The 23,833-nt window shown below is 47.5% G+C and overlaps 2 protein-coding genes across 9 annotated transcripts in view; both read right to left on the bottom strand.

Annotated features, from left to right (window-relative positions):
• Nucleotides 1-357: 357 nt before the first annotated feature.
• On the bottom strand, nucleotides 358-6,560 carry hp1bp3 (heterochromatin protein 1, binding protein 3). Of its 3 annotated transcripts, none has more exons than XM_037490976.2 (13): nucleotides 6,070-6,558; nucleotides 5,474-5,554; nucleotides 4,720-4,894; nucleotides 4,115-4,177; nucleotides 3,830-3,983; nucleotides 3,610-3,753; nucleotides 3,255-3,314; nucleotides 2,946-3,085; nucleotides 2,705-2,795; nucleotides 2,383-2,542; nucleotides 2,169-2,280; nucleotides 1,734-1,886; nucleotides 358-1,648 (listed from the first exon to the last, which is right to left on the bottom strand). In XM_037490976.2, exons 2-13 carry the CDS (start codon nucleotides 5,538-5,540, stop codon nucleotides 1,096-1,098), a joined length of 1,872 nt encoding a protein of 623 aa, XP_037346873.2. In that variant the 5' UTR covers nucleotides 5,541-5,554; nucleotides 6,070-6,558; the 3' UTR covers nucleotides 358-1,095. The 3 variants fall into 3 exon arrangements, with proteins under 3 accessions (XP_037346873.2, XP_062419903.1, XP_037346874.2); XM_062563919.1 differs by lacking the exon at nucleotides 6,070-6,558 and adding an exon at nucleotides 5,705-6,008; XM_037490977.2 differs by lacking the exon at nucleotides 4,115-4,177 and having other exon boundaries at nucleotides 6,070-6,560.
• Nucleotides 6,561-8,086: 1,526 nt separating this feature from the next.
• Nucleotides 8,087-23,833, bottom strand: part of eif4g3a (eukaryotic translation initiation factor 4 gamma, 3a) — a 35,160-nt gene continuing 19,413 nt past the window's right edge. For 4 of the 6 annotated variants that reach the window (XM_062563918.1, XM_037490971.2, XM_062563915.1 and 1 more), the window contains 25 exons: nucleotides 22,732-23,014; nucleotides 21,523-22,281; nucleotides 21,010-21,098; nucleotides 19,674-19,962; nucleotides 19,385-19,509; nucleotides 17,957-18,079; nucleotides 17,290-17,445; nucleotides 16,881-17,078; nucleotides 15,834-15,980; nucleotides 15,506-15,742; nucleotides 14,726-14,830; nucleotides 14,120-14,258; nucleotides 13,671-13,792; nucleotides 12,488-12,578; nucleotides 11,900-12,017; nucleotides 11,575-11,798; nucleotides 10,971-11,083; nucleotides 10,302-10,474; nucleotides 9,990-10,115; nucleotides 9,576-9,657; nucleotides 9,274-9,372; nucleotides 8,977-9,123; nucleotides 8,750-8,831; nucleotides 8,502-8,648; nucleotides 8,087-8,307 (listed from right to left, as the gene is read on the bottom strand). In XM_062563918.1, coding sequence (XP_062419902.1) covers nucleotides 8,126-8,307; nucleotides 8,502-8,648; nucleotides 8,750-8,831; nucleotides 8,977-9,123; nucleotides 9,274-9,372; nucleotides 9,576-9,657; nucleotides 9,990-10,115; nucleotides 10,302-10,474; nucleotides 10,971-11,083; nucleotides 11,575-11,798; nucleotides 11,900-12,017; nucleotides 12,488-12,578; nucleotides 13,671-13,792; nucleotides 14,120-14,258; nucleotides 14,726-14,830; nucleotides 15,506-15,742; nucleotides 15,834-15,980; nucleotides 16,881-17,078; nucleotides 17,290-17,445; nucleotides 17,957-18,079; nucleotides 19,385-19,509; nucleotides 19,674-19,962; nucleotides 21,010-21,098; nucleotides 21,523-22,281; nucleotides 22,732-23,014 — 4,356 coding nt within the window. In that variant the 3' untranslated portion in view covers nucleotides 8,087-8,125. The remainder of the gene's footprint in view (nucleotides 8,308-8,501; nucleotides 8,649-8,749; nucleotides 8,832-8,976; nucleotides 9,124-9,273; nucleotides 9,373-9,575; nucleotides 9,658-9,989; nucleotides 10,116-10,301; nucleotides 10,475-10,970; nucleotides 11,084-11,574; nucleotides 11,799-11,899; nucleotides 12,018-12,487; nucleotides 12,579-13,670; nucleotides 13,793-14,119; nucleotides 14,259-14,725; nucleotides 14,831-15,505; nucleotides 15,743-15,833; nucleotides 15,981-16,880; nucleotides 17,079-17,289; nucleotides 17,446-17,956; nucleotides 18,080-19,384; nucleotides 19,510-19,673; nucleotides 19,963-21,009; nucleotides 21,099-21,522; nucleotides 22,282-22,731; nucleotides 23,015-23,833) is intronic. The other 2 variants (XM_062563917.1, XM_062563916.1) reach the window with 2 other exon arrangements.

Genomic DNA, 23,833 nt, shown 5'->3' on the forward strand with positions numbered 1-23,833 from the left:
AAATGTGCGTTTTGAACGAGTAAATACTTCCCCGGATTCTTTTCGGGACATTTTGTCGTGTTTTTGTTTTAATTTAACCAGCTCCATTATACACACAAACAAGTTCAGTTTGGGAACCACTGGTACATACATTTTATACTAAATATAATCTTATTTTTAAACTTTGCATGTACAATCTCACTCTGAAACTGAACCAGTAGCCTAAGCTATTGGATTTATACACACACGTAAGGGGGGGTAAAATGTACAAATCTATGCTTTGGTAAATGAATCATTTATGCATCTCTGATTTCTGGAATCAAGAAAATGTGCTGTGCATGTTGAAATTCTCCAATGATACATAAAACACTACAAGAGTTTACAAATATAGCCATTTTATTAATGACCTGGGAAAAAAAGCTTAACAACACAAGGATTACATGCATGCAGGGTATTATCCTCCTTTTTCTTATTAACACATCTCTTGCAGCTGTGAAGCAATAAAATGTTCTTGCTTAATATAGACACGTATCAAAAAAGACATTTTCCCCTTAAGTGTTTAAAATTAATTCTAACAATGTTTTCTACTTTAAGTCATCAACCTGTCAGCTGCAGGCAAAATATTTTCTAAGGGAATTTCTTTTATGCTAAATCAAATTATGTAAACAATAATTCATAATTAAAAAGGATGGATAACAATTCAAATTACAATAAAACATTGTTTTATCCCCTAAATCTGTTTTATAAAATATTAGGAACCATTAACTTTTCAAACCCATATAAATTAATTAAAAAGGACATTTTTGATTTGATTTTAGGAACGTGTGCTGCCAACAGGTGAAGAGCGGGGTATAAAAACGGAGGTCACTACACGGCTCTAGTCGCAGTCTGGGGGGGACCTCGCCATCCTGGCAGCTGGTCACACATCTGTTTGACGGCTAACCCGAGCTTCTCTACACACCGTGGTTCAAAAACGGAAAAAAATAAAAATATCCAAGAGCTTTCAGTGTACAGTCAAAACTGGGAAGGAGAACGTTCTTATTCTACAATAGAAACAACCAATCAAAAAGAAAGAAAACTACGGCCCTGTTTAACGAGGGAGCCAAACAAAGCGCCTCAGTATTTCCCCCTCTTGGACCTGCGAGCGGACGTCTTCCTCCCCGCCTCCTTTTTGACCGCTGCTTTCAGCGGCGTTGTCTTTGCGGGCGCGGAGCGCCTGGCCCCCCCTTTGGCCGCCGCCTTTCCACCCGCGGGCCTCTCGGGGCGGGAGTCCTCGGTTTTTGACCGCTTGGACCCGCTCGTCGTCGTTTCCTTGGCGACGACGGCCTCCTCGGGGGACGACTCCCTCGACGCCGGCCGCTTGGCCCCCCGTTTGGTCGGCTTCCTGGCGGCCGGCGCTCTGGGCCGTTTTGCAGCGGGAGCTTTCTTGGCTGGCGCGGCTTTAGGGGGCGGCGTGGGATCCTTCGCCACGGCCGACGGTTTCCTTCCCTCTCGCTTGGCCGAGGACGCCGCCTTCTTGACCGGAGACGTCTTGACCGGAGTCTTCTTGACCGGAGTCTTCTTGGCGAGGGAGCGTCCCCGTCCTTTAGCTTTCGACTTACTAGAGCTCCGCGACTTCTTGGCTGCAGGGGGGCGTTTCACCTTGGGTGGGGGCCTCTTTGGTGATTTTCTAAAAGCAATTTGAACAGTGAGCTTTTTAAATCTTACGGTCTCATCAGAGAATACATTGTTTTCAAGTTCCTTTTCACACCCACCTTTTCCGAGAGGGAGCTTCGTCCTCAGACTCAGACTCCTCCTCCTCTTCTTCTTCCTCCTCCTCTGAAGAAGAATGAACCGTCCGCCTCCCCCTGGCTGGCGGGTTTTTCTTTGCTTGGTCGTTGAACTTGTCTGGGTACAGGATGGTGGGGCTAAAGAGAAGAAGAAGAAGACGACAATCCTCAGGGTTTCTCCCTTTCAGCTGTTATCTCCTCCAAAGCTTCCACCTTGGCGGCTTTTGGTGGAATCATAAAATCAATCGAACTCCGATCACAGCAGAGACATTGCCGCTCTCGGCCCCTCCCTTTCCTCCTCACCCAATCCCGACTGGACCTCTGGATGACAGCGTCCTGTACGGCACATCCACCGAAACCATCAACACCCCCCCTCCCCGAGCACCACTCACAAATAAACCAGCAAGGCAGGGGCCGTACCTCGGGTAGAAGGGGAACGAGAGCTGGTAGGTTCCTGTGAAGCCGTGACCGGTGATCTGCTCCATCCAGCCGAGCACTTTGCACTTGGTCAGGGTCCTCCTCAGACTGGCCACTAAAGACAAGCGGCCTTTACTAAACGAGCACTTAGGAGGGCACATGGCTTTTCAGGTTAAAAAAAAACTAAAAACAGCTTTGTTGAGCCCGGGCTGCTCACCTAATCTGTACTCCTTTGTGTCCTTGTTGGCGTCCACTAGGTATTTGCGCAGAGTGGTGGTGCTGCAGGTTTTGGGTTCGTTCATGGCCGTGATGGCGGCTGTGATGGCGTCCTCCAAGCTGCTGCCCTTCAGCAGGACCTGATTACCGGCGCGCTTCAGCTGCGGGACAAGAACATCGTTAGCGCGTCGGGCCGCGAGTCCGTGGCTTGGAGCCCCTCGGCAGCAGATCAAGGGCAAAGCGTTGATTTAAAAATAATAATAAGATATGCTACGAGTCATTTTGAAAACAAAAAGTTATGCAACTTCTGTGCAGATCTTTACCTGGAATGTGCCGTTAGCTCCTTTCCCGGTGATTTGCTCCAGATGTCCTTTCTCCACGGCCTTCACCAGGGCCGACTTGAGTATATCCGGCCTGAGGGCCGATTAACGTTACACTTTAAAAACGTCAATGAGCACGTAGGATTTAGTTGTCCGCTACGCGTCGGCTCAGCGGTGAATTCATTCATTCATTCATTCATTATCACGGTCAGATTAGACAACGTTCTAACGTTTTTTCCTGTACCGGTTTTGGATGTTTAAGTTGGGGAAGTGCTGCTCCAGGTATTTCTTGATCAGGCAGTAGGAGGCCTCTTTGGGCTCACAGAGCCGAGTGATGATGAGAGGAAGAGCGTCTCCCAGAGCCTCGACATTCACGGCTGCTTTCTGCAACGAAAGCAAAGACCATTACAGACCAACCGAAGGGGAGCAAAGCGTGATTTGCAAATGTTACAGAAGAAAACCTTTGTGTCCATTAGATATGAAGCTAACAAAGAGGCTCGAAGCGGTGCTGAGAGACTCTGAGCCCGCTAATTAACACGTTTGTGCGACGTACCTTCGGGGAGGCGGAGATCTTCCCGATGGCGAAGGTTCCCGAAAGGCCTTTCCCCGTGAGCTGTGTGAGGCGAGAGCAAGAACCAGAGTAAGTAGACCCGACACGTCTCCCGTGTTCCCCCACACACACACACACGTATTAAGCATCTGTGAAATAAAGCAGCTCCAACTCAGGGGTCACCAAAAGGAACCCGACCTCAAACCGACAACTCACTGTAATCCTCTCAGGACTCTGGTCAGCTTCAATGTTCCCTTTCTGTAGGTTTGTCATTAAGGATCAAAGCTTTGATGATGCCTTCATCTACATCTTCGTGTTGGGAGCAAGTAAGAAAATAAAAAGAGTCACTACTCCGTACCTGTTTGATGGTTCCCTTCTCCAAATGTTTCTTCATTGCTTTCTTGATGAGAAACTTCTTGTTGTCGAGCTCCATCTCCGGGTATTTCTTCTGAATGTATTTCATGAAGCCTTGGTATGAAACTCCCGACTTGTCATTTGAAGACTGCAAAGAGGGGAAGAGGTCAGATAACCCGCTGCGTGGCAGGCGCCTCGATGGAGTCGCTGGGTTCCCTACGCACCGTGATGGCTTCGATGAGAACGCTGTCCACTCGGTTGTTGCCTGCGAAGGTGGCGACGGGAAGCCTTTTGCCAGCAGCGAGTGTCGCCCACGCGGGAATCGTCCTCTTCACCTTCTTGCCTTTGGCTTTCGCGGACTTGTAGCCGTCTTTCAACCTGCCGCCGAAGACAAGAAAAAAAAAAAAAAAAAAAAAGGAGCAAGATACAAGTTGAGTGAAGCGTTTGGTTCCGTCAGAAGCGATATTTCACTGTGATTTCTACCACCCTTATCTCTAGCACATCCTCACCTTAGTAGGAGAACATAGCAGTGTGTTGCACACTGTCCGGCCGCGCAGTCCCTGCATTTGTCCCTTTGCCACCGACGGGAAAGACAAAATGAAGTTTGAGAACATCCGTCTTAGTGATCAGCATGTCATTCCACCCTTCCTGGATGGCTACGCTAGCGTACTACGTGAAGGAGAAATTCACCAGTATAATAAGTCGTCATCACCATGGAAAGCCGGGTCGAATGTCCCCTTCATACCTGAAGGACAGCTGCATGTGGACTTGTTTGTACTACTAAGTGTTTTCTTCCAAAGTAGAAGCACACAGTAAGTTAACAGTATACAGTTTAGTTGCGTCATTGCTTTGGTTCCTTTTTGTTAGTTATTTAACGTTAACTTGAATTCAAATTGGTTTCAAGTAACCGTATGAATCACAGTTTATTGCAGCGAAGGTTCCGACCGGCAGTGGCCTCGGTGGCGCGTGATGCTCGGCACTCAACCGACCACGGAGCGAGGGAAGTATTTTGTCAATGCGTTGTCCAGCGGAGGCAAGGATAATATGAACAGATAAAAAGTGCCATCAGAGTGAAATATCGCAGCGATCACACGAGCCCTCCGGTGAGACTCACTCTTTCTTATCCGGCTTTTCTTCCGCCTTCTCCTCGGCGGGCGCGTCGGCTTTCTCCCCGTTCTCCGTGGGCTCCGCCTCCTTCGGGACGGCCGACTGTGCCGCCGGTTCCTCTTCGGCGGCGCCGGCTGCTGCTGCTGCTGCTGCTGGCGACTCCGCCGAGGACGCCTGAGGCTCTGTGGGCAGCAAACAAAAACAACGCGTCACGGCAATGTGTAAAGAGGGACAATAAAGCAGCTTTTTAAATCAAGCGTATCGACAGAAAAGTCCAACAGTTCCATGTTGCCTCATTTCCTCCTTAACGCATACTTATGAGACTCGAGGTTGAAGTTTCTGCAGGACTGTTGTTCCTTTGACATGGTCACTGCCGATTGGCTGGATGTGCTGTAGTTAAACTTGAAGATTACTTAAAGATTTATTAAAGACTGGCAGAAAATCTGTCAAAGTCATTATGCTGGCTCCGTTTCCTTTTAAACGTGTTAATGCAGCATAATTCACTCTTTGGGCCATCTGAAACCCATCCACACATACTACCCAAAGAGTAAAATCATCATGTAAGCAACAGTAAAATTGCACAACATGATTCTCAAATTGCATCAGTGATATATAAAAAGAAAAAAGGTCGTTAAAAACAACACATCTGCAGCCTGACAAAACACTCGGCGCGTGCGCGCGCAGGGATACGACGCGTTCTGGCGACTGCGCGTTCACGCGGGTCCCGAGTTCAGGTGATGGACGACCCCTGCCTGGCTTACCTTTCTCGGCCGCAGCAGAGGGGGCCTTCTCCGGGGCAGGAGTCGCTGCTACTCGGCGTATCGGCATCACACGAGCTTAACCTGGACGAGGGAAACAAAACAAGGGGGCGGGGGGGAGGGTTGGTGTGTGTGGGGGTGGGGGGGGGGGGGGGGGGGGGCATTAGCGCTGGTCTGAGGCCCATTTCTGTGTACGTGCGTGGTTAGACATGGAGGCGAAATCGCAACACCCACTTCATTCATTTGGCCATTATTATCATGAGAACAGCGTTAAATAAAAAAATAAAAAAAGGTGCACTTGAGTTTCGCCGAAAGCATCCACCCTGTAAGACGGGCGGTCCTCTCTGCCTTAAACCGCCGGGTCTCAGACAATGAATTCCCGACAATCCGCGCACCAGCCAGAAGATGAACTGCCATCATTTTTCGGCAATTTCGCCATTTTGTCCGTAGGTTGATACACACAGTAATGGCGTCGCACAAGGCAGAACATTCATTTCAGTTGCATTGAGTTAGAACCACCGGCCCTGCGCGTTATTTCCAGCATCGCATCCGTGCAACACATTTAACTAGTGACTTATCGCAACACGAGTCAAACTTACCTCTTACTAGTGGAGAAAAAGTGAGCTACTTTGGAGTAAATTTCTGCACGACCCTTTATTTAGATTTTCTTGTTTACAAGCCCCGCCCCATTAGGACCGTTGGTTACGTCGCGGCGTCACGCGGCACGTCGGCGGGTCCCCCGCTGTCATGGCCGCCGACAATTACCGTCGAAAAGACCATCCTCCACTTTCTCCCCCCCCGCTGCCGTAACCGGCCGAGGCCAACGGGAAGGAGGCTAGCTAGCAAAGAAACGTTCTTCGATATATTTCCTTAAAGCTCAGTGAGTTTGTAATCGATTTGAGTTGATGTGGTCTACAGTATAGTTCATAGCAACGCGTAAATCAAGAGATAAAAATAATAATTACCGTGTGAGCGTTAAAACAAACTACAGCCCTGACGAGGTCTTCGGACGCCGTCTTTGGCAAAGACTCATGGGAGCTGTAGTCGTCTCACAAAGTTAAGCTGAAGACACTTTCTTATTCAAAACCGTAGTAAATAAAAAGAGAAACACATCAGAAACACACTTGTGATTTCTAGCTGCATCGCTATGAGTGAATTAGTTCAAACCATTTCACCACACACACACACATTAGGAACGCAACCTTATAAACAGTCTATACATGATATTGACCATTATTTGAATTTATACAAGTTAATGGATTTGTTGTTTTGTCTATTAAATGTGCGCAATGTCAGTCAAAACTTCCTTATTTGAACCTTCACATCGCTTACTCTGTCCGAACATTGAAAAAAAAAAAAGAGACATACAACAGAAAAGAATCAAATTCTCACAAACGAGAAGCTGCCCCATTTGGTGATCCGATAGTCAGATGATCATGAAGACATTGAAAGGTGTAAAGCAGTACAAGCCAGACCATATCTAAACATCTCAACTGGATTCACACACAACGTCGACCCAAAATATTCATAAAAAAAGATATCTCAAAGTGTAGTTAATTACACGCCACAAAAGGAACTGTTGCAGCTCTTTCAAAGCCAAAAGGCACAAGTTGAGTTAATTGATAATGTTTGTTGGTGCTTTAATTGGCTCATAGCGACCGCCCCGCCCCCTCACCTGCCGCTCTTGGGTCACATCATCCAGGTGCCCCTCTGAGGAGGCAAAGGTGTTACCCGAAAAATATGCATCTCACATACAGACTTTGAAAAGAAACAAATCTGGCAGCCTTCATTTTTAAACTCCAAACAAATGACAATGAGCATTTTTAAATACCTTTTTTGTCTTTAATGTATTTACAAGCTTTAATCTGCTCTGTAGGTCTGAAGTATTACAAGCATTTCAAGTTCAGCGACTCTGGCTATTTGCTTTTTAAAGTTGCAATTTTTGCTCGTTTCGATGTATCCGGTTTGTTCGTCTGCATTTGTTTTGACAGTTCTGTGGACTGACTGGCATTGCTTCTCGAGTGCATACCTGGGCCTCTCAACGAGGCGTATGTACATATCTGCGCAGGGCTAGCCAAGGCTGAGGGAAACACCTTGAGGTTATTTGGAGATAACCTTTGACCTCAAAACGTCATACACGGAAAACGTTAATGGTTTCTGTGCATCCACTCCTTTTTTACTGCTTACTCTGCTTCCCCTTCATCCCAAAATAACTCTGTTTTACCCTGTTTTAAACCAAACAGTGTGGAATCCAGGGAGGCCTTTTCTTTCACAATTATTATTTTGTTATTATAATTAATTATATTGTTAATTCTGTTATTCTCATTTGTGAGCATCTGCAAATGTTAAATAACTTTTGTATTTGCAGTCCTTAAAAAAATAATAAATTAAAGAGTCCAGAACCTATGAATCTTTTAAGTCTCTTCTTAAAAAGTAACAAAACAAAAGTTAAAATTTAAAACAAAAATATTTTCTATGTATGATACAGGTATTTAGTGCTTCCGCCGTTGAAATCCAAACTCAAAATGGCGGCATGTTTCGGAACCGTACCGCAGAAAAAAAGATTCCAGCCGTAAAAACACGTCGTTCGGCCCTCACACCCATTTTGAATGTTTGTTTGTTCTGCCGGATGCAGTTCAACTACGTCGACCCTCGTCAATTGTCTTCCGACTCCTCCTCCGCCTCCCGCAGCCAGGTGAAGAAGGCCGTGACGGACTTGAGGGCCACCCCCTTCCCCTGCTGCTCGGCGGGGTCTTTGCTCGTCTCCCACTTGTAGAAAGCGTCCTCTGAGATCACGTCCTCGTCGTACAGACAGTCAAAGAACATCCGGAGAAGGTCTGGAAGACAAAGACGCCTCGGTCATTGTTTTAAGCGCCTGCCCTAACAAACAATTGTAAATCTGAATTTTTTAAAAATCATTCAGCAACAACAAATCCACGACGACTGCTGATGAAGTAATTTAACGTTCAACAGCTTCTGACCAGCAGCCATCTAGCTAACATTACAAATTCCACAATGACGCAGCACTTACTTGGAGGCTGATCCAGGGCGACGATCAGGGCCTGAAGTGCATAAAGTGCTTGCAGCTGTCGCTCAGTGTCTGAGTTAAGGTACTTGAGTAATACAGGCAATCGCTTCTGGATGATGGCCGCGTCCACTCGACAGTTGGCGTTATCGTCTGTTGGGGCAGAGCAGGATGGGGGGGGGGGGGGGGGGGGGGGGTGGTGAGCTCGCTGGTGGCGTTTTAGAGTTTCTCCTCCAGGTGGCAGAGGTGCTTACCTTTCACTGCCGCCTTACACACAGCGGTCATCAGAGCCCTCAGGAAGGGAGACGAGCTCGTCTGAGATTCATCCACGGTTGCCTGCGACATTGGAGAAGAGAAGAGGACAAAACACACGGCGTGCCAATTTCAGTTTGTGCCGCAAAAGAGCAAAACATTTAGGCCACTAGCTTGCAGAGTTTCATCCATTTTCCCCCCCCGCTAAGAAATGTGTGACTTGTCATACCTCTGCCCATTTAAAGATCTCCTCGTCGCTGACCATGTCCTCCAGGAGGAGTCTCTCCAGCTGCTGGCTCAGCTCCTCAGGAGATAAGATCCGCTTGGACACGTCCCCCTCAGGACCGGAGCCCTCCGAGAAGATGAACTGGAGTTTCTGGTGTTGCAGCAAGACGAGATGCAGGTGCCGATGGAAGATGTAGATGATGAAACGGGGAAAAAGAGGTGAGGAGGAAGTCAGAGTAGAATGTGCTCCGTCTTCTTTTGGTTCCACTTCTAGATCCATAAGGAGGCCTTTCTTACAAACCTGTTGTGAGATGAAAGCCTCGACGTCCTCTTCCTCCGGCAGGAAGTCGGCCCAGCTGAGGGCAGATTCCCTCCACAAAGAAGCCACAGTGCTATGGCTCTGTGGAGACAAGATGAGACAACATCGCACCTTCTCTGATACATCGCATTTCTTTCTCTCTGTCCCCAGGTAAAAAGACTTCAATGGGCCCTATTGATGTTGTAAAAAAAAAAAAAAAAAAGTAGCAAAGGTGCCAAAATATCACATATAGTCACCTCCATAGACATTTAAGTGGTCGTGACTTAATTGAACGTGCTGCTTACCGTTTGTTTGCATAGTACGTGCAGTATTTCAGAGATTAAGAGCCCAGCTCTTCCAACAGGAAGCAACGGTTTGCTTAGTTCACTGTGCACAAAAAGAGGCAAGGAGCAGTTTAATGACACAATTAAACACTAACGACGAATTTCTGTGCCGCCATAAGGGCCCGTGTATTTTAAACCAGAGTAATGCATGAAATGAGAACAGAGAAGAGGAACATGGACTAGAAAAATGTTGCCCAAAGAACAAGAACCGTGTAATTATGTTCATTGAGGAAAACGTTGACCGCCGTGTGGCTCTGTGGTGGTAAACAGAAACGTGCCCACAAAGCCCAACGCGCTGCAATTGGTTTCACTTATTCTGGGCAAACATTTGTACTTTATTCTTAGCTCGTTTTCTGTGTGCGATTGGTGTAGCACCTAAAGAGCTCTCTCATAGAGAAGGCCTCTTCCTTCAGCACCGGGGCGAGCAGCTCGGCCAGGTACAGCCAGATGTGAGGAATGTCGATGGCCATGTCGTCCGCTAGTTCCAGCGTGTCTGCGAACCTGACAAAGAGACAACATCTATGAGACCAGAAGAAATCCCTTCCTCTTCCTCCATTAAAATATTTTTACACTTGTACGTGACATTATTTTCAGTGCAGTACTCTGGAACGTTGTCTAACCTTTGATAGCATTCTCTTTACAGATTACACTTAACATTTGCTTTTGTAAAACCAAGCAGAAACTGACCCTTTGTAGAACTGAGGTTTGGGCAGGACGCCCTGCGTCACCAGCAGGAAGAGGAGCTGGCCCATGTGGTCCCGTGTGATCTGACTGCGCTCCAGGGTCGACTCCACCCCGACGCGCACAAAGACGTGCAGCTGGGAGCCCAGGTCCAGCTCGCTCACACACTGAACGGCCTCCTGCGGGAGGACGCACACGTGATCAGAGGAAGGAACAATAACACCACGTGCATGCGATGGACAGTAGAACGACTAGAGCCGCCGTTCTGATATCGGCACAATTTCACAGTTTGGACTTCTCTAGGTGGGGTGTTTTTCCACCTCGATCTTGCCTTGTTGGCGGCACTCGCAGAAGAACAACTGGATTCTACGAGGTTAAATGTTTTGGTCAGAAGTCTTGTGGATTTGAGGAGACCAGATGGATTCTATGGCTTCGGTTGCGCGTTAGAAAGACCTTTCTTACTGCAAGGTAAAGCAGGGAACCACTCAAAACACAGCGTGCACTTAAACATTGATTTTCCTTTAGGTTTGCCGCTTCCCCCGCCCACAGTGCATTACTCAATTCCAGTGCCCCAACTCCTGTCTCCTTTCTCCCATCTGGGGTTGTCCCGACTGCGGAAAAGTAATTAATACAACTCCACCTCAAAAAATCAGATCTTCTCGTGGAACTCTGTACCTTGGAGTCATTTATGTGCAGGAACTCATCAATGATGGACTTGGACTTCCTCTCCGTCTCCTCCACAGACAGAGGAGGTCTTTCTGGAGTCTGAACCACTGACTCCGGTTTCACTGTTGAGGTTAAAAACAATGACGACATCAGTGTCTGTCTGCTGTGAGCTCAAGATGGAAATCCAGGTCTGGTCTACTCGGATTCCTCTACTCTGACTTCCAAAAAAATAAATCACACTTTCAAACATAATATTCACTTGCTGGACTAAAGGTCACATGATAACATTACAATTAAAAATATGTATTGATATCTAGATTAGACCCTTTTACAGTTTCACAGCAGAGAAATGAGATGCGAGGGCAACAGATGACCTTCATAGTTCTGTGTGCTGGTACAACACATCATCTCGTGGCCCTAGCGCTTAACGTTCAACAAGCGAGAAATTCTGAGCATACGAGCGATCGCGGCGCTAAAAACATAAATATCTTAATTCTAAAGAGATTGTGTCGTTAACGGTGAATTCAGGACGTCACTGAACAGCCGTGTGTTGAGCCAGTGGAGAAGCTTTAAATTGAAAGGTCATTTCCCATCTCGGTCCTGTGCGTCTCACCAGCTTCCCGGACGCCGCTGCTCTCCGGCTCCTCTTTGTCCTCGGTGTCGCTCCGTCTCCGGGCCTCGGCCCCCTCTCGCTCCCGGTCTCTCTGCGGCTCCTCGGGGGTCGGACTCTCCAGCAGCTCCTTCGAACTGCCCCCCCTGGTGAACGCCCCGGAGCGTGACGCTGGCGGGGCAAAAGTCACCGGCTTCTCGCCGCGTTCTCTGGGCGCGCTGTTAACACTGCCGGGAGGAGAGACCCCCACCCACAAAGAAATCAGGTCAATCGGGATGTTCTGAAAACGAGAGCTTAGCTACCAGAAGCTCACGTTTGTGCGCTTTACCTCGCCAGAGTTCTCCTGGAGTCAAAGTCTGGGTTGTGTGGAGGAGGAGTGGAGGGCTGGGGAGGGGGCGTCGGCTGCAGCGCGGAGTACCGATTGAGGCCGGCTGTCCGTGATAGTTCTGTCACGGAGAGAACCGTTGCAGGAGGTGTAAAAGAGGAAAATGGATCGTTAAGGTTTTGGTGTTTGCAGAATCGAGCGAGAAAGAAAACACAAAGCTGATAAATCTCCTGCGAGCTTCGGGATCGAACTGAAAGGGAATCACTGGATGAGACATTCGGGCCGGTCACAAAGCACAGAGGATGTAGTGTGTAAAGCTCAGGATGTTACTTCTCTTGCCATCTAATCAGGTTGGAACTACAATCACTAATTACCATTAATTGAAAGTATTTCCCGATTGTAACAACCCACATATTGATCAAATGAACAGGCGGAGACAGAAAGATGGAGAACAGTGCTCCACCTCTGACGCCCTTCCACTGTTTAGCTTCTGAAACGCAATACAAGAAATGCTTCGCTGTGTAATGAACATCATCTCAGGTCCGAGCTCCTGCAATGATCCATCCTCTGTGTTCTTGGATCAGTTCGTACCTGATTCACTGGCCTTGGCTCCTCCACTGCTGCCCTTCCCCCACGTGACTTGAGCCCGGGGGCCCAGCTGGATCTTCTCATCCGTTTGAGGCTGCAGAGACAGGGATCATTCAACGTGGTTGCGAGCACACATGGAAAACACACAGCAATAAAGAGGACAACATTTGAGACCTGCAATTATATTCTGACGGTTCCTTTATCACTCGGAGCTGGAATAGAACAGATCAATCAGCACAGCTACTCAAAGGCTTGTGTCATCAAATCATAACAATCAGCAGCCAAAGCCCCCCCCCCCCCTGGTAAATCTGCAATTAAGGTCTTACGAAAGCAGAGGTTGGCACTTTGGATTCAAGATAGCACACAACATAAAGAGTTTAGTTTTGTCAAAAAGGATGTAAAATCAATGTCCTCCCTGTGGGGCTAACTCCATGAACATGGCAAAACTCCTCCTGCAGGGGGAACTTGTTTTCTTTTCACAAGGCAGTACCTGGGGGGTCCTGCAGGGGGACTGAGCACTACAAACAATGTAGCTCAGAGAGGAGCTGGCCCAACAATTAAGTCCACATGAAACACAGGTGCTGTGTAAACATCCAGAAAGACTCTCCCGAAAGAACAACCACCGGCGGGGAAACGCTTCTGAGCGGTGGGAAAAAGAACTAAATGAACGAGACAAACTCGTCCCGACAGGAAGAACAACCTCAGCGCTTCATCCCAAAGACGGAGGAGACCCAATAAAATGCTGCAACGAAACGGCGCTGTATGGAAACCAATAAATATCACAGAATAAAACTAGTGGTATTTTTTGTGGTTTGAAATGCAAGATTTCAACACACTCAACTTAAGTGGTGAAGTCTGATGTGGTTTGTTGACATGAAAAGTCATGAAAGCGACAGTGTGTGACCGCCATCACGCCCACATTCAGCACGCACAAGTCGGACATGATGGTGTTGCTTATCGCCCCCCACAACCAAATGTTGTCATTTGCTCATTCAAGTATGGACACTTGATCGGCAGCCAATGGGATTTCCCCTGATCTATCAGTGAAAAGGAGTTGTGCCGCTAATCTGCTCCAACCGTGTTCCTAAAAGCGCAGGAGGAAACGAATAAAGGGTACATGCAGAAATCGGGAAGAAGTAGAGCTGCTGCCTCTTTTGGCGCTGAACAAGCAATCAGCCGGTCTCACCTTGGAGATCTTTGGGATCTTGGTGGGGTCGATGGTCCTGCTGTTCTTCGTCACGGGTACCGTGTTCCAGGTCTCTTCTCTCTGCACGCGCTGATCTCTCTGCTCCCGCTGATCTCTGGGATCTACAGAGGCCAAAGACACACACACACACACACACACACGCCTTACAAAATGCAGTTTCAAAAAGGAAGTCAGTGTAAGAATCCAACCGTATTTTCATTCATTGAATGGCCAAGTGTCATTTTTTACTTTTTTGTGCTAAACATGGTGAAAAATGATGGGTCAGCTGACCAATGGGGGGGAATGGGAGGCTTCCTGTCTGCTGTCGGGCACAATAGCATCTCTGCAGGCCACAGGGACAGGAAATCGCTCTGTATGCTTGCCGGCTTCCTGAGTCACTGTAGCTGAGGCCACTAAGCCTAAAAGAGGATTTAGACTGCGAGGCTGACCTGTCCGTCTCTTGCTGTCCTTGGAGAGAAGTTGCTGCTGCACTTTTCTCTGCTCCTCCTGCTCTTCGATCTTGGCCTCCTTGTGGATCTGCTCGATGGTTTTCGGGCCCTGGTCGGCTCTTCTGGACACCCAGTTGTGCTGGAAGAATAACCAGATCCACAAAGGTCCTCATTACCGATCTCATGCAGTTATACATATACACATATAGTCGGCAGTTTATCACTGATTTCTTCTACTTTATCCGAGCCTTTTCAAATGAAAGAAACCTGACTATGCAAATCGTCTGGGTTTTGGAGGGTTTTATCAGAGCGGACATATTCGCTCAGATATAAGCCGTTTTTAAAGCAAAGCGGATGTTATTATCACAGTCGTTAACGGCGCTGTCAGTGTCAACGTTCATTGAGACTCTCTTTTTGTCTTAATAGTAAGTTTCAATACTTTGTTTCATTCCACAATGCTGAACATGGCGTTTTTGTTTTTATACAAAGTGAATTTATTATGCAGCCTAAGTAGCTCATTTCTATTTGTTGTCTATTTTTGTTGAGTTTACACCTTCATACATAATTTATATCGACTTTACTTAAAAAAAAAACAGTGACACTCACCAATCTGAGGTCCATAATGTCCTGCAGCATGAAGCGTATCCGAGATGACACCTTCCTTTCCTTGACTATTTTTTCCATCTGATGGAAATACTGATCCATCCGAGGCTGAGCAGAGAGAGAAAGACAAAGAGGAGGTTAATTTGAGAGATGAAGGGTATGTTCACAATTTCTCAATTAAATCTAATGGACCACGATCTTAGAGATTTCCACATTATTTCAACAAACTGACTGACTGGTTTGTGACTCCGGACCGCCCAAGATTCAATTGAAATGATTTGGGAGACGCTAGAACTAAAACTGTAATAGCCCAGAAAGCCATTATATTAAACAGGAAGAAACTCCTCTGTAGAACGAGAGGAATTATTCACCTCTAAAACTGTGCTTTTGTCTTGGTGAATACCGTTAAAATGCTTCAGTGTCAAATGGAAAATGAAACCAAGCAGAATAAAGTTGCTCCTTGCTGGTCAGACTCTCACTGCGTCCCACTGGGTGTCACCGAAAAGGAAAGGAAAATCAATTTCCACCCCGTAGTCCACAGTAAACATGGCAGCATGGCTTGTTGCCGAGGGAACCAGAAAAAAAGCAGGTGATCCCGTAAGCGCTCTACACACAGGTGTTCGCCGCAGCAGAGCCTGACCGACATGCTGTGCTCATGTCAAAGGGCAGCGGATTGGTCAGCAGTCCCTCCCTGGCTGCTCAGACACAAAACATCAGGCCTTCTGGCGGTAGCTGAATGGCATGAATGCATCAATAATGAACCAGCGGGTCTCTTTGCCTCACCTTGGCCTTCTCAAAGTCCAGGTCCTTGCCGATGGTGGTGAGCAGCCTGCAGAGGCACTCCAAAGACTCCTCGTCGTGGTTCTTGAGCAGCTTGACGACACAGTCGTGCATGATGGCCTCCGTCAGCATCTTGAGCTTGAAGAGCTCGCCGATGAACCTGATGTTGCCGATGGAGCGCCGCCGCGCCTTGTCCTTGGCTTCCTCCAACTCCTGCTGGAGCCGCTCGCGCTCCGTCGTCTAAGGGCGGGAAAAAAATTGGTCTCGGGAGTCATTCGCAAAAACCAATTATGAGTTTCACTCTCTCCGCCTTGGTGTCATTTATACACACCGATGCAGCAGAGTCCAGCTCTTTTTGCTTCCTCTCGAACACCACGTCGTCCACCTTGTCTTTCTCAAACTCCTTCTGGCAGCGGTTGAGGAGCAGCTTGCGAAAGTTCACTGTGGTGTTGGGTTTATCCGTCATGGGCACCTTGAGCTGCACGGGTACAGTAGACATAGTCAAAAAAACGTATTAAATACAGCTCTAGGGACAAACAAAGCCTTTAATATTTTCATGTGTGGCGCATCGACTTAAAGCCTTCTGTGTGTATGGATTCTAAATGTGCGGTTGGTCTTTTTCCTTGAAAATCAAATCATACTGCACACTAGGGCTGGCCGGTATGGCCAAAAATCCATATCACGGTATTAAGAAAGATTCTGGCGGTAACCCGGTATATCACGGTATCGCTTTTTAAAGTAAACACATAAATCCTGTGTCGCTCTTTTTCCGTGTTTTCATGAAGCAACAGAGTTACTTCTTGTTGTGAGCTGTACCCAGCGTGCAGTTCGGCGGATGTATGTACAAATGTACAATTTGTTATTAGCGTTACAAATTGTTTGTGTCACAAAAAGGGTTTGTTGAGAGTTATTCTTTGTTATAAAGTTGTTACCAGGACTTAATCTCAACACATGTTGAGACAAGTATCTCAGTCCTCTGCGCTCCACGTTGAGGTGTAAAAATAAATTCTGCCACCTGCCGAAATGCAACGTTGTTGTTCTGGCATAACGCCAGTGTGAACAGTACGTGAGAAATTCATACCGTACAGAAATCTGATACCGATATACGGAACACACCATATCATCGCATTGTATTGAACCATATTGCATTGCACGACGTGGTCGCATCGACGCAGTGAAGAATTTAAAATCTCTTTTGTGGCTGAAACATTTTGTCAGAGCGGTCGTCTACAAATGGGGGGCAAAGTGGAGTTTAATTCAGCACGTTGAAGGAATCTGCAGCGCTTGTGGACTCCAGAAAAGTTTACTTATTGTTGAACTGAGCCGTGAAAGGATGGCCGCTAAGGTGGGGTTGTTCATTCACTTCCTGTCTGCTTACCGTGGCGAGGCAGCGGCACATGTTACCGTAGGCCACGGAGAAGCTGGGCTCGTCGATGGCCTTCTCAAAGACCAGGTCGATGACCCCTTTGAGCCGCTCTTCGGTGTCGATGGTCAGGTCCGTCACCTGCTTCATCAGCTGGTTGAACTTCTGAGGAGTCAGCTTGTTCAGGATGCTGCGCACCTTCTTGAACAGCTCCTAAAGGGAATCGGTCAAATCAAGCATTTCAGGTGAAGATCCTCTTACAACAATAACGGATTCTAGATATCGGTGGCTTTTGAGAAAGATACCATCTCATAAAATGCATTAGTCTCCATGATGATAACGCTTTATTATGTAAAAAACAACAAGTTGGGCGCACTCCCCTTCCTGTGTTTGTGTACAGGCATGTGTGCATGTCTGGCCGTACCTGCGTGTTTTGCACCTCGGGATCATCTGCCTGGACCTCCGGCCTCTTCATGCCAGGTTTCCAGGCATTCTCAGATTTCTTGAGCTGAATTTCATTAACTGACACGTTCATGATGATCTTCCTGGGTGGAGGCCGACGAGTACCCATGTTCATGAGCTGTGAATGCAAACGACAGGATGCAACATTAAGCTTGGAATCTGCTTGAAATATTACATAAAAGCCTGCTTCATTGACACGGGGACGACTCTCCTCATTACCATGTCACGTGTGTGAAATCTGCACTACCTGGAGTGGCCTTAAAATGGCTTTGAGGACTAGATGCACGCATGCATTTAGGTGGGTTTATTCCAATCAGATCAAATCCTGACTCTGGCAATGCTAAAAATGTGTTTGAAGTATTGGATCAGCAGCTGAATACTTGTGGACTTTGGCTGACACCAACTGGAACATAGTACCTCAAGTCCTTTCCCATTATCCTCAGACCTTAAAGCAAACGTTTGAAAGATGTGATGCATCTTTTATATTTTCTTCCACACTTGATTGCCAATTTGTTCCCGTGTGTATGAGACAGCTGGAACATTTCTAAATCGGAAACAAAGTGGGAATCGGAGGCGTGTATGTGACTTCATGAACGACTCCGATGCTGGAGCGTGTGCACGTGACTCACTGTGGCGCCTCGTCCTCCGGTCATCTGCCGGCCAAAATCTGCGAAAGCAGGTGTGAAATCAGGTCCTCTGGAAATCGCCCTGGTATCCACCACTCGAGGCGGCGGCAACTTGTTCTGGTTAATCTGACAACACACACACACACACATACACACACACACGATGAGTTGGACAGCAGGGGGAGCAGTAATCCCTGTAATAAGAACGGCAACAGGAGAAAAGGGGTCGTACGTGTGTGCATTTCTAAGCCGGTGGGTTACTTAAAGGTGATCAGTCGTACACGACAGTCAGGCTACGTTAACGGCTCGGAGATAATTCACTGTACGGGTGAGAAATTCTGCTCTGTGGGATTAGCAGACAATTAAGGGGGGAGAAAAGTCAGGACCAGGTGTGGAGGGGAGAGAAGGAAGAAAGGAACGCAGGCGATAGCGGGGGTACAGTTGTGGGGGAGGAGAGGAGAACAAATCCAGCTCTTTGTCTTTCAGCTGTCCTTGACTTCCTCTCGGCTCTTTTCCAATGAGATTTCACTTTCTCCTTTAGTGAAAATTAGCCTGGGATTTTTGCATCGCCGGTCGGGCTGGTTTTTTTTGGAGAGGTGGGGGAGGGGCATTGGCTTTTAAGACTGCCAAGTGTGACATAATAGCAATGTGATTATAATCAAAACAGCATTTCAGTGGGCCATATGCTCCACCCATTCGAAGTGTGGATCAGAGTAATGAAACAAACTGTTTGCTGTATCTTTGATCCAGTGCACAGTCCCACAGACTCAAATGACGCCTGTTGCTGAGCTCATGATACGCAGAGTATGTTCAAAACTGGGGCATTTTGATGAACATAATCCATCATTTAATAGCTTAATCCTTAGAAAATTATGAATAATTTCAAAAAGATAGCTCGTTGTGTCCGACAAACTGTCTAAAAGATATTTTAAAAAACACCAATTTTGAATGTTTGTTTCAACAGACTTAAAGGATCCTCAAAACTATTAACTATTTATTTTATGTCAACTGACTCATTATTTCTGCTCTATTCAAAACAAATCCTTAAAAATAGGTCTTACGTTTAAAAAAAGATTGTTGCTTTAAATCACATGTGTCAAAATCAAGGCCCGTGGGCCAGATGTGGCCCGCCACGTAATTTTATGTGGCCTCCAAATCCGGCCCGCCAGGTGACGGCCGTACCCCCACCCCCCCCCCCCCCGTCACCCGACCGATCGTCAGTGGCCCCCGCGTTTGGTCAAACTGTGCAGTATCTGGCCAGAACCTGAAATGAGTTTGACACCCCTGCTTTAAATGGACAAAGTAATATGTAGTTGCCACTTTCCTTTTTTAAAGCAACATTAAGAAAGAGAAAAGAGATGGCCTCTAAAAGCAACACTGGGGTCGGAGTACTTATGCAGGAAAATCTGCAACAACAACTGGTCTACTCACCTTGTCAAGCACCACATCGCTGATGGGCGGGAGACCCTCAGGCTTCTGTACGCAGGCGGGCATGAACTGGAAGCCCAACAGGAAGTCCCTGTTGTACTGGCGCTTCCCACTGGGATCGGCCAGGTCTGGACCACCACGCGAGAAAAAGCAAAAAAACATATAAAATAATTGAAGCAAAGGCTACACTGGGTTTGCTCAAAATGTCACAAATCTATTGAAAAGACAACTGTTATATAACTTTGTATAAAAGTTCTATAGAAGCTACGTCAAAGGAACGGGCCCTTCTAACCTTCCATGTCCTGCGGGGCCTCCGTGGAGTTCTCCTTCTCTCCGGGGGTGACTCCGCTGTCACTGCTCTCCGTCTCTGACGTATGACCGGCCCCGTTCCTCATGGGCTCCACCTCGGCCTCGCCGTTCTCCTCTGGGACGGCGGCGGGCTCTCCGTCCCCCTCGGGACTGCTGGCGGGAGCCGGCGCGGAGGTGAGGACCGATGCAAGGGGCCCCGGGCTGCTCGCCCCAGGACCTCGCTGCTGCAGGTCCTGGTCTCCAGCAGGTTGCTCCGCCGGCCCAGGCTCGTCCTGTGTGGAGGAAAGGCTCAGGGTTCACTACAGCCGGCTCTATTGTCATTTAGCGGGATTAAAAAGGGTCAAATCTGTCAACTTTTTGTGGATGTCCAATCAGTTTATGTAAATTTGTAAATTTAAGCAATAATTTCCTCATTGCCTGCAATATTAATCTCCTCACTTCCTCCTCCACGCTAACCAGGGAGCATTACGAGCGAGCTAATGGAGCCCTGGATGCTTCCTGCTGGCTCAATGCTCTTCAGTATCATCCCTCTGCTGCCTTTCTTCAGCTGCTGAATATCTCTGTCCGACAAATCACTGTGAAATGTCTCCTTGTCCAAAAGAGTTGGATGAAGAACGACAGATTGACACTAAGATTCCTCGGCCTGTACAGAACGCATTTAAGAGTTCATTTAGCTGCACGTAACCGGTAAATCTTTTTCTTTAATGGTTACTGCAGGTAGCTCCCGTCATATTTGAAGATCAGGGTTACAATTCCTCCCAATAACACCCTTTCATTATTGGTTCCACAGTAGGAGGCAGGTCATCCGCAGACAGGATGATATGGATGGACGCATTAGGGTTTGAATGAAGGAGTCCAAAATTAGGGAAACAAGAGTGAAGGGAAGGAGACTCTGAGGTGAACGAGAGATTGATGGGTCAGAAAAGGAGGAAGTTGCAGTAGTTACACCTATGTGTGATGTGTTTTCATCTCTACACCAACCCTGGTAACATTACTGATTATTCTAGACTTTATATGTTTGTTCTGTGTTGCTTGCTCAATGGCAAGGGAAGCCTCTTAGTGATTTAAAATCTTAACGAGACGCTAAACTTGTTCAAGGAAGAATCCAGTTTGTTGCTGCTGTAACTATTCTCCCGCAGTGGTAAGACCAGAACAAAACAATAAGAGAGATGATTTGACATGCAGTGGGCTGTGTAAGCAATGAGGGTGATGGATGATGATCCTCTTCTCCCTCTGCCCAACTCTGTCCAGATAATATGTAGGCATTTTAAATGCAGCCTTGTTTCCTTACCCTACATGTTTTGGGCTTCTTTTCTTACCTCATCATCCTTTTGAGGCGTGTCTCCAGCAGAGACGCCTTCATTTGGTTTCCTCCAGCTCTTTGGTATCACAGAAGCAGTCTGATTAACTGCAGGGAAATACAAATGCAGAAACGTGCAATCAGCCACAGCAAGCCGTGGAACACACCCATGATGGATTTAAAAAGGGAAATTAGTGGTTAAAACGCAATGACGTGCGAGGGAAAATATCCCTTGCACGTCATTGTGTTTTAACCATTAATTCCTCAATAAAATAGGTTAGTGAAATCTGGGTAAACTAGTACAGTTCGAAAAAAAGATTTAAACCTCAGACAAGTATAATGAAAGAAAAATAAAGGTGAGATGAAATAAAAAAAACAGGCATTAGTGGATAAACTTGATAATTATTTTGTAGTTGTTTTTCTTAGCAAATGAACATACCAAAATGTGAACATTATCTTACAGGAAAACAAATGAATTATTTGGGCAGTAAAAGAGTGTATTAGTGGAGTGGAGTTGCATCAGATGGACTACCTGTAGTGAGTGCTTGGTGCTGGGACTCAGCTTTGCTGTCAGTAATGCCTCCACGCGCCTCTGTCCCCACTATGGGGACGAGGTCCTTAGTGTCTAAGGACTTGCTCGGCTCGTCCGCCTCCGTCGTGGCCTGCACTAGAGGCGGAAGGCCGAGGGGGAGCGAAACCGGCGAAGCTGGGGCGGGGCTCGAGGTCAAGGCGACTGGCACCACGGACGCATTGGAGGCGAGCGCTGCAGCGGTGGGCAACTCTGGCCTCACGTCAGACGCCGAAGTTTCGGAGGAGGCGGCCTCCAGGGGAGCAAGAGCCGAGGCCTGGGGCTGGAGTGCAGCTGAAGACGGAAGAGAAGGCTCGGCAGCCGTGGTGTCCAGCTCAGTCCCGCAGTCCGCGAGGCCGTTCAAAGCCTTGGGAGCCGGTGCTGGCGAGGCGGCCGGACTTGGTGGAGCGTCTGAAAGAGGCTCGTCTGTGCTGGCACTCTGAGGTGGCGCCAAAGAGGGCTTGTGCTCCTCGACTGCAGAGGAGGGAGGGGAGGCTGGAGCGGTCGACTCCCGGGCTGATGGACGTTCACTGTGGTTGGCCGCCGATGAAGGGAGAGTGACGGGGGCGGGCACTGGAGCAGGGAAGGGAAGCTCTGGTTCAACAGTAGAGGAGAGCTCAGCGACGGGAGCTTTGGCCTCAAGTCTCTCTACAGGGGCTTCGGGCTGCACAAGCCCAGGCAAAGAAGACTTCTGGACAATTGGCTCCAGTTTTGGCGTATCATCTGGAGGAGGAAGAGTTCAGATAAACACACCCCATCTAACCACGGAAGGGCATATTTGCACCATATTTGCATCTCTTTCTTTAAAAAAAATCCTGCGTAAAAATGATTTGATACAATTGTGACAGCTCCAGGCTCAATAAACCATTTTCCAGCATTTTCAAAGAGGGTATTGGCTTAAACTTTGCAGTCTTTAGCTCACTAACAAACGTCTACACAAACGTAGAACGCTGGGGGAAATGTTTCCGCTAATTACAGGAAAGTGCAGGGAGCACTGCTGACACGGCACGGAGACGCGCCTTTTCAGGGAAACGAAAGTGAAAGCGCTCCATGTGAAGCATGTTCAGTGGAAACGAAAAGTGGTACTCTGTGAATGTGTCTGGGAACAGAACCCTATTTGCAGGAGGAGTTTCGGATGCATTTTAAAGTAAGAGGGGCCATGTGGGTGCAGACCTGGCCCCAGCTTGGTGTGCGAAGCCCCGCTGGTCGCTGGCTGCTGTGGCTGTAAGGGTAGCGGAGGCTCCAGCGTGAAACCTCCAGGATGGGCCTGCGGTGGCAAAGGATGATGCGGCTGCAGGTGCAGGTGTGGTGGTTGTTGCGGCTGTTGTTGCGGCGGCGGTTGCGGCTGTTGTTGCGACGGCAGTTGCGGCTGCTGCTCTGGAGTCTGGCTGCTGCTCGGCTGCTGCTGCGTTTTGAGGTAGAAAATGTGAGGATAATGAGGGTGTGGCCATAAAAACTAGCAACACAGAGAAGCAGAGACAGAGGCACAGAGATGTAGGCAGGCACCCAAACAAGCCCAAATGGAGCAAGAAGCAGTAACAAGGAGTCCAATGGACGGGGGGCAGAATCAAAGCACATAATGAAGAGCAACACAGAGGAATGGAAAGAAAAGAGAGATCGGCTCAGAAGAATGTGGAGAGAAGGGCGGAGGAAAAGTGAGAAATAAATCAAAAGGGGGCACAAAAAGACAGAAAGAGGAGAGACTCATCAACAGAAGGTCATCGTCTTCTGCATTTTTGGGGCTTAGTTCAGTTCATGTATTAAAATGTGCCAATGGCTTTCTTGCAACGGTTTGTAATTAAGGGGCTTCAATGCAATTGTGTGATGATCATTCAGGGATGGATGACAAAATCTGAAGAAATAATTCAGATTACAGTGAAGTCATTCGGATGGTTTGATTTTAACAAATGAAACCACATGTGTATCTAAGTAGAAGTTGTATCTGGTATAGACATACTGCAACTATTGTCTTTACTATTACTCTGGATTCTTTTTTGACCTAAATAGTCTGACTAACAATATACAAAAACTCATCTATAATACAATTTAAGAAAGTGCTGAAGCATGTTCTGGATAGAAAGGCATCATGAATTAGTTATGAGAGGGCAAGATGGCAGAATAAATTAGCAAAGAAACGGAAGCGTGTCCTGTGGTGGAGAGCAAAGAGGATCACGCTGGACGCGTCAGCGGTCTCTCCTCTCCGGTCCGATGGGGCGCTCTTAGTGCTTCACCACCACAACTGTGACCACTGCGGGTAAGTGTGTCGGGGAGGCAT

This window comes from Pungitius pungitius, chromosome 8 (genome assembly GCF_949316345.1).
Source record: "Pungitius pungitius chromosome 8, fPunPun2.1, whole genome shotgun sequence".
NCBI lineage: Eukaryota > Metazoa > Chordata > Actinopteri > Perciformes > Gasterosteidae > Pungitius > Pungitius pungitius.